Genomic DNA, 9,616 nt, shown 5'->3' on the forward strand with positions numbered 1-9,616 from the left:
CATATTAGGAAAGGGTCAGGGTCATGTTTCAAACCAAAATTAACAACTACAACAATACTTGTAGAGTTTTTAAATTCAAGGAATAATATGATTATAACGTACATAAAACAATGTTTCATATGCTGATGAAAAAAGAGGGGTTTTGAGCTGTGCCAAGGAGTCCAGCTGATGAAGGTGAAGGGGTTATAAGTTCTAAAGACAAGGTGTAGCACGACTAATGGCTCTGGCACTAATTCTAAGTCTAAAATGAGGAAGCGGTCAGCAGAGTAATTGAAGCAGCTGAGCTGTTGAAGCAGTTGAGCACAGAAAGGACTGTAAGTATAGAATAGAATAGGATAGAATAGAATAGAATAGAATAGAATAGAATTCAACTTTATTGTCATTGCACATGTCACAGGTACAGGGCAACGAAATGCAGTTTGCATTGCTTTAGCCATGATATAGATAGACCCCCCCTGGCTTCTGCTCCGCGGCTGCTGAGTGAGCCCTCATCTGGGACTCTCCTCAGCTCTTTCTGGGACAGTGGCGCGGCTGCCCCTCTGTTGGTCTTCCTTGGTCTCTTGTGTTCTGGGGGCCTCTGGATGTCTGGAGTTTTGATCTCCTCCATACCTGCTTCATGCCCTGGAGGACGGGGCTGTGGCCCCCCCACACCCTCTAGCAGATCATTACATGAAGGAACCTTTAAAAAAAAAAAAAAAAACAAGCGCGTCCATGCTCACAGGTGTACACACGGGTGATCACACCCACAAACTACAACCTTTTTGGCTCCTACCTCAAAGCACACTGTGTTCTGTTGATCTTATGTGCTGCACAATAATGTTTAATATTTAGTATTTACTGTCATATTCCCATATATCATTGTGATGTTGTTTATTCTATTACTCTTGTTCTCTTCTGCTTGTTTTCTTTTTTCTTTCTCAACAGGTGATCCAGGTGATTGATATATGCATTTTTTTTTCTTTTTCTTTTTTTTTCCTACCCATTCTGTTGGTTTTTGTTTTTTGCCCTTCTCCCCCGTCCCTCTTCTCAGCTGTTTCTCTTTCCCTCTTTCTTTCTCCCCTTCTTTCCTCCAGTCAAGTCTGTTCCGTATTCAGCAAGTGAAAATAAAATAAACAATAAAAGGTGAATCAAATGGCCCATTACGGCAAGGCTGGGATGGTCAATTTGGTAAAGTAAATCCGTTGGGCATCTTTCTTTGCCTTTAGACAACAATTCTGATGGTAAAAGAGCCAAACGGGACAGGCCAAAAAAAAAAAAAAACCCACTCCTCCAGACTCCCATCACATAATCCGTCCGCACCACAGTGACATATAAACGTGTGGCCAAAAGTTCAGATCGGTGTACAAAGTCGGATCATTTGTTATCAGACCAGCAGGAGCACTTTCTGTTGTGTACCATCACATTTCAACAAAGAACTCCTGTTGATAGGAGGACATGGATCGTTCCCAAAACAAATCCATTACGTGAACTGGAATCTATGGAGCTTCTTTTCGGTGTTCAAACCAAAACCAGACGTCATCCAAACTTACAGATGTTAGAATAACATCGCAAACACTGGTCCGATTTTTTATATGTAAATACAAAGTGATTCTGTTTGTTGCAGCATTGTATTACACAGAAAAATGGATTTATCCAGTATCCAGACTGCATAACACAGATGTACTGATGTAATTATAACCAAACTGGTGGCATGGCGCAATGGGGTGCAATATCATTTCATAGACCCACCAAGTTGGTCTAGACTTCAATACCTCAACAAATACTACTACTGGCACTTTAATATCTATATTCAAGAAAAAACACTGATTATAGGTGTTTTTCTCTAGTGACAACACAGTAAAGATGACAACGTTATTAAAATTTGGTATTCCCACCACACTTAACTTGCCTTGTTTTTTAAGGTATAAACATTACAAATTAGGCAATGAGCATGGTTAAAATTAAACTCACGGTCACTGTTAACATGTCACTGTCACCTACACACTGAAATACAGTTCCGGTTATAGGTTTACATACACATATCATGGGCATGAATGTCATGGTAATTTGGGGCTTTTAATGATTTATAAAAGAAGAAAAGAAGAAGAAAAAAAGCCATGATATAGATATATTACAATATATATTAGCAATAATATAGATATGTGAGTATATTACAAAAATGGGTCTATTATAGTATGTTATAATGTACACGGTATGAAGTATGTTATGAATATTCTATAACTATAAGTATGTACAGGCTGTAGTGAGTACAAGCTATGTACAGGCTATGAACAGGATATAAATATGAAAAACTATACAGACATCTGAGATATACAGCTATACAGAAATGGGAACTATGCAAGTTGTAAACAGTTGTAGGATTAAAGATTATTGAATGTACAGAATGATTATTTACACAGAGCTATACAGTAGTGCAGTTAAGATAAGTGAGGGTGTGGATAATTTCTACAGAGGTTGTATAAAGTGCTGGTGGTTGTGAGTGGTGTTCAGTCCATGTTATTATTGTGTGTTTGAGGGTACAGTTGTCCATTGTGTGTGTGTGTGTGTGTGTGTGTGTGTTAACGTGGGTCAGATGTCAGGAGGCAGAGTTCAGGAGTCTGACAGCTGTGGGGAAGAAGCTGTATGAAGTATGAAGAAGGACTGAAGGATATGGAGGTGCCAAGTCATTGAGTGCTTTCACAAAGAAGAGCAGAATCTTATATTGGATATTGTCAGGGTTATATTGTTGATTGTCATATATGCTTAGAAATATTTAACCATATATGCTTAGAGGTGTATAATCGATTGTGTAGTGATAGGATGTGTGATCCTAAGTTGTCTGCAAAGACTTTGTGTGCATTCCAGAGTGTTCTGGCATGCACACTCATGGGAAGAGGTCGTATCTTTTCTTGCTGATATATGGTATAGCAAACACATCTATATCTGTTTTAGTTCCAGTAAAACATATATATCTATATATATATATATATATATATATATATATATATATATATATATATATATATATATATATATAGATATATATATATATATATATATCCCACTTTGACTTTGGGGCTTAGAGGTCATACTCGGCACAAAGGTCATACTCCACTAGCAACTAAACATTGTCATTATGGGTTGAATCCTTTGGCTCTACCAATATTGGTCCATCTGCAATGTTGGTATGGCTGTCCTCATATTGTTCCCCTGCCACCTTGGCTGAGGACCATGGACTCAGACTTGGAGGTGCCAATTCTCATTCCCACTGATTCATATTTGGCTACAAACCGCTTCAGTGAAAGCTGGAAGCCACCACTTGATGAAGCTGACGGAACTATGTCATCTGTAAAAAACAGAGTTGAGAATCTGAGGCCACCTATTGGCAACAACTAGATATTGTGTCTATAAAAACAATGAACAGAATTGGTAACAAATCGCAGCACTGATGGAATCTAACACTCATTGGGAATTGTTGTACAAGAGCTGAATGGCTCGTAACAATGCACCAGACATCACAGTCTAACTAAGGTATGATTTAGGGTCACCTGATCCATCTCTAACTATATGCTAACTGTGTGCAACAAATATTGGAGGCACCGCTGGGATTATTAACGTTGTGTCCAGCGTGATGAAAATAAGGAAGGGACGTGGCTACAGCAACCATGATGGACCTAGAGGAGCTGGCAGACACTGTGTCCCAAACACTCTGGAACCTACAACTCGACCAACTCAAAGGGGTGTGTGCTGAAGCTAAAATCCCTAGTGGAAATGTCACAACAAGATGAACTTTAATAAAATTAATCACAGAATCTATGGACAAGGCTATTAATGATGAAAAACAGGATGTTGCACTCTACTATCTAAAGAAATTGTTAGAAAGTGTCAACCCAGCGACAGAGAGCACCTGAAACACAGAAAGTGTAGGAATTACAACAGGCTCGCCACAGGGAACTCAGGAAACAAGGGAATAAGTTGATTTAATATAAAGATACGCACAGCTCCAGAGAAACAGCGAAGCACTGCAGGAAGAAATTAGGAGGCTGAGTGAAAGGGTGGAGAGGACACCACTAAGTCTGCCGACCACCCCACAAAATGTGCTGCCTGTCGCAGCCAACCACCTTTCGGAAGTGACGATAAGGAGGGAATTCAAGATCTGTGGTCAAATTGGGGAGAAGGGCCAAAAGGACAGACTCTCATACATCAACTTGATGCATCAGATTGATCGAGGTCTGAACAACGGAAACAGTGAAGCGGAGGTTATAGAAGCTGTGGTGAAGTCTGTCAGCCCAGGTTTGAGTCTTAGAGCCATGCTTGAGATAAAACGTGATCTCACCCTCCCCCAATTGAAGGCCATATTAGAGGGGCATTTTAAAGAAGACAGCACCACAGATTTGTATCACAGACTAGTGAACGTCACACAAGACAGCCGTGAGTCTCCCCAAAACTTCCTCTTCAGAGCAACTGAGTTAAAAGAGAGGCTGCTGCTCGCATTGGAAGACACAGGGTCCGATGAACAATACAGCCCTGAGCTCATCCAGAAGAAATTCTTGAGGTCGGTTAGTACTGGGCTACTGAGGGACCTTATCAAGTTTCGGCTTAAGCCCTATCTTGATGACCCGCGGGTGACAGATGAAACCCTCATTGATAAGATGAATGAAGCAGCTGGTGTTGAATCAGAAAGGCAATTGAAGCAAAAGAAAACTACAGGCAGCAAATCTGTAAATGTAAATGAACTCCAGACGGAAAGGCAAGCCAGTCAATTGGGTCTGGGTGTGGCTGAAACTAGGTTGGGGACTCAAGAGCGGAAGTAGTGAAACCCAAGAGCCGCAGAACACCTGTTGTAGCTGCTTCCCGAGAGTCAGAGCTGCATGAAACAGTCAGGCTGCTGAGAGAGCATATGGCTGAATTAAGGAGGAGCATCACCACCCCTCAAGGCCCCACTCGCCCACGAAGAACCAGTGGGAGGAGGGGATGTAAGGCATGCCAGGAGCAGGGAACAGATGATCGGTGTGAACACTGCTTCATGTGTGGCCAGCCAGGAAGTTGGGCAGCAGAAAGATCGGAGGGCACTCAAGCGGCAATCCAGACCATTGCCCCTCCCAAATCATTAATTCCCATCCACACAGAAGCAGATGACAAGTTGCATGAACTGCTTTGGAATCAAATAAGACAGCTGGAGGCAGAATTAGAGCAAAGTGGCAAGGCTAAAGAAACTGGGTGCCACGTATGCCAGTCATCTCTCACTACACTGTCAGGCTAAGCTGAGAGCCCTGGTTGGGAAGAAGTGTATGGTGGATTGTTTCTTTGAAGGGGTAGAAACACAAGCATTGTGGGATACAGGGTCACAGGTGACTATCATTAATGAGAACTGGAGGAAGTCTTGCTTTCCACATATCCAACTGAGAAGCACAAGTGAACTCCTAGTTGAGGATGAGGCTCTAGTGGGTAAAGCAGCGAACCAAACACCCATACCCTTTGCAGTTTGGGTTGAGCTCAAATTTAGGCTGGGGTCAACTAGAGATCCGCAGCCAGAGTTAGTTGTCCCCGTGCTTGACTCAAAAGAGCCAGGAGTAGCAGAGCCACCTATCATTGGCTATAATGTGATTGAGCATTTTGTAAAGGATGGAATGGAGCATCATCCAGATGTTACACCTGCTGTGATAAAGGAAACCTTCTCGATTGATTGTAAGAAAGCAGAAGTGCTAATCAACATCATGCAGCGCTGCCACAAAAATGATGAAGAGGGTGTGGTGAAAGTTGGGAGACAAAAGATAGTGATTCCAGCTGGACAAAGCAGGGAGGTTAAGTGTAGTGTGAGGACAGGTCCCCTCCCCCTGAAACAGGAGGTTCTTGTTCAACCAGAGGACATTTCAAAACTACCAGAGGGGGTTAACCTGAATGATACTGTCATTGGCCTGCAGAGGGGAACCCTGTCCAGGGTGGTTATTCTGGTCACAAATGGCAGCAGCCATGACATCCCCCTCCTCCCTCATGTAGTGTTGGGACGACTACAGCAAGTGAAGGCTATTTACCCAGTAGACGTAAGACCAGTAAGTGCTGAAAACAAGGGCAAGTTGACATGTGCTAGTGAAAACACAGGGAGCACCCCAGCGCCCCAGAACGGCACAAAGGGGAGTATAAGGAGGTGGGCAGTTGCAGCCAAGATTTATGGGACCCACCTGTGTCAGTTGATTACCTGACCCCAGATCAGCAGGAGCAGGTGAAAAAGGTGCTACGTGAAGAGTGTGTTGCATTTTCAAAAGATAAGAGCGATGTGTGATGCATCCCCTCCCTGAAGTTAAAGATCAGATTGAATGACACAACCCCAGTAAGCTGCACATACATCTCAGTTCCCAAGCCACTCCATAAGGAGGTGAAGGAGTATTTGGAGGACCTGTTGAACAGAGGATGGATTCAGAAATCCCGATCCCCCTACTCATCACTCATCGTCTGGGTGCGCAAAAAGGATGGAAGTTTGCGTCTCTGCGCTGATTACCGGGAGTTCCAGCGCAGTTATGGAAGAGTGCCTTGCAGGCTTGAGGGATGAAATATCTCAGCCATATCTGGATGACAATTTGGTCCACAGTAGGTCATTTCAGGACCACCTGCGTGATCTGAGGGAGGTCCTGCGCCATTATCAAGCGCACGGGGTGAAGCTGACCCCCAAAAAGTGTGAAGTGTTCAAGGACAAGGTGAAATTCCTGGGAAAGATTGTATCCAAAGATGGCTGCATGGACCCTGCTGAATTGGCACCAGTGCAAGGACTAAAAAATGCAAACCTGAGACTGTGGGAGACCTAAGGAAAATGCTAGGTTTCCTGTCATACTCCCGCCCCTACATTGCAAACTTCTCACGCACTGCCAAGCCACTACCAGCTGCTATTGACCGGAAAGATTCAAGTGATTACGGAAAGAAGATCAACGGTAATCAGGCACAAAGGAATCATCCCACCAAGTGATTCCAGGAAGGCTGGGTACTCTGAACTTACTACACATTTTGGTGTGTAAATGCAAAAACACACAAGACTCATTATCCCACTTTAAGGCACAGGGAAGAAAACTTCTTGTCCACCAGTAAAACCCCAATGTACAGGCAGCAAGCTGAGGAGATACTAGGATATCCACTGCCTCTAACCAAGGGCAACTCTAGGCTGAAACAGAGTCCATTGCCTCTCCAGCAGACTGGTTCTAGTTCTAGACTAGCCCAATTACACGAAGAGGTTTTCTCAACCTCACGTTCTACCTCAGGTTACTTCCCTATCAGAGGGGTAACATTACATTTACAAATAGGTGTTGCTTCCTAAATTCAGAAACTTACAATCAGGATTTGTTTTCCTGTTTTCTGTAACTGAACTGTTTCAAAGCAGTACTGAACATGCAAACACAATTCAATTTGTCCATAACTCTGTCAATAAAGATATGAATGCTGCCAAACTACCGAATGTATGACTAAGACTGATAACCACTCCCTTCTCTCAACACACATTCACCATTGGCACTTTCAGTTCAGGCAATAGTCTAATCACTACAGTTCAAAGTACAAACATTGCAGCTGCTACAGAAAGGAGAAATGGCGCACAGAAGAAATGAGCTGAATTCAGAAACCTTCTCTTGTTGCATCTGTTTGGATCTACTGAAGGATCCGGTGACTACAGCCTGTGGACACAGCTACTGCAGGAACTGTATTAAAAGTTTCTGGGATGAAGAGGACAGGAAGGGAATCCACAGCTGCCCTCAGTGCAGGAAGACTTTCATACCGAGGCCTGTCCTGGAGAAAAACATCATGTTAGCAGCTTTAGTGGAGCAGCTGAAGAAGACTGGACTCCAAGCTGCTCCAGCTGATCACTGCTATGCTGGACCTGAAGATGTGGCCTGTGATGTCTGCACTGGGAGGAAGCTGAAAGCTATCAAGTCCTGTTTATCTTGTCCAGCCTCTTACTGTGAGAAACACCTCCAACCTCACTATGATGCAGCTCCATTAAAGAAACACAAGCTGGTGGCCCCCTCCAAGAAGCTCCAGGACAACATCTGCTCTCGTCATGATGAGGTGATGAAGATTTTCTGTCGTACTGATCAGCAGAGTATCTGTTATCTCTGCACAGTGGATGAACATAAAGGCCATGAAACAGTCCCAGCTGCAGCAGAAAGGACTGAGAAGCAGAAGGAGCTCGAGGTGAGACGACTAAACATCCAGCAGAGAATCCAGGAGCGAGAGAAAGATGTGAAGCTGCTTCAACAGGAGGTGGAGGCCATCAATGGCTCTGCTGATCAGCTGATGCATGTTGAGCTGGAGCAGCTCTTAAGCAAAGAGGACCACAACCAGTTTCTACACAACTACCCCTCACCAAGAGAGGAATGGACAAACATCTCACTGACAGTCACTGAAGAGGATGTTTTACTGTCACCACCAGAGCCAAAGACCAGAGCTGGATTCTTAAAATATTCACGTGAAATCACACTGGATCCAAACACAACAAATAAATATCTGTTATTATCTGAGGAGAACAGAAAAGTAACAGTAATGAAAGTACAACAGCCTTATTCTGTTCATCCAGACAGATTTACTTTTTATCGGCAGGTCCTGAGTAGAGAGAGTCTGACTGGACGTTGTTACTGGGAGGTGGAGTGGAGAGGGAGAGGAATTCGTGTAGCCGCTGCATATGAGAAGATCAAAAGAGCAGGGAGGTTTTATGAATGTGGTTTTGGGTGGAATGACAAATCTTGGGCATTACGTTGTGACACAAACAGCTATAAATTTTGGCACAACAATGTCCAAACTGTCCTCTCAGGTCCTCGGTCCTCCAGAGTAGGAGTGTACCTGGATCACAGAGCAGGTATTCTGTCTTTCTACAGCGTCTCTGAAACCATGACTCTCCTCCACAGAGTCCAGACCACATTCACTCAGCCGCTCTATGCTGGAATTCGCCTTTATTCCTTTGATGGAGACACTGCAGAGTTGATTAAAGTCAAATAGAGAAGACAGGTTCATGTTGATCCCTGACCATTATATGTACTTGTGTAGTTTCTAAATGAGGCTTTACATTTTAGAAGCTGAGAAGTTCAGTGGTCCATTGATGTGTGAAAATAATATTGCACTGATTCAAACTGTACTTACATTTATATACCTTACATCAATATAAATCTGAATTTGTTCTTATGGCTGATAATCATGTGAGTTTAAATGATACTACTCTTCATATTCAGCATGTTTGAAATCTGTCATCAGTCTGGTTAGTGGTTTTATTCTGTAGTTGCTGTAGTGGGTTGTCAAATGCAACAATATATTGGAGCTGCAGTGATTCATCAGTTAGTTGTCAGGAAACAGACCCAATATGCAGGCTCGTGGAGGCGTAAACTTAAATTCAAAGAACCTCAGCTTTATTGCTGGCACTGAACTGAACCCATACTAACACTAGAAATCACAAACCACACAGAAATCATAAAATAACAATAACAATACACAAAACACTGGGTCATCGACCCAGGACTGTGACATTAGTCAATAATTGGAGAACTGATTCTTTTATAATTACTTCACACTGAAACGTTTTGTTGTGTTTTTTTCTTTTCTTTCATTTTATACTTAACATTTTTTAACATTAAGAGTCTTATACCCCACAGGATTTAAAGCTGTG

At 42.9% G+C, this 9,616-nt stretch overlaps 1 protein-coding gene across 1 annotated transcript; it reads left to right on the forward strand.

Annotated features, from left to right (window-relative positions):
- The first annotated feature begins 7,551 nt into the window (after positions 1–7,551).
- Positions 7,552–9,406, forward strand: LOC146713876 (tripartite motif-containing protein 16-like). Its single transcript, XM_085450501.1, has one exon. It carries the CDS (start codon positions 7,552–7,554, stop codon positions 8,953–8,955), a length of 1,404 nt encoding a protein of 467 aa, XP_085306627.1. The 3' UTR covers positions 8,956–9,406.
- Positions 9,407–9,616: the final 210 nt, after the last annotated feature.

Source organism: Copadichromis virginalis, linkage group LG3, assembly GCF_057382275.1.
Source record: "Copadichromis virginalis isolate Kocher_CV1m ecotype Utaka linkage group LG3, C_Virginalis_male_GT1.1, whole genome shotgun sequence".
Taxonomy (NCBI): domain Eukaryota; kingdom Metazoa; phylum Chordata; class Actinopteri; order Cichliformes; family Cichlidae; genus Copadichromis; species Copadichromis virginalis.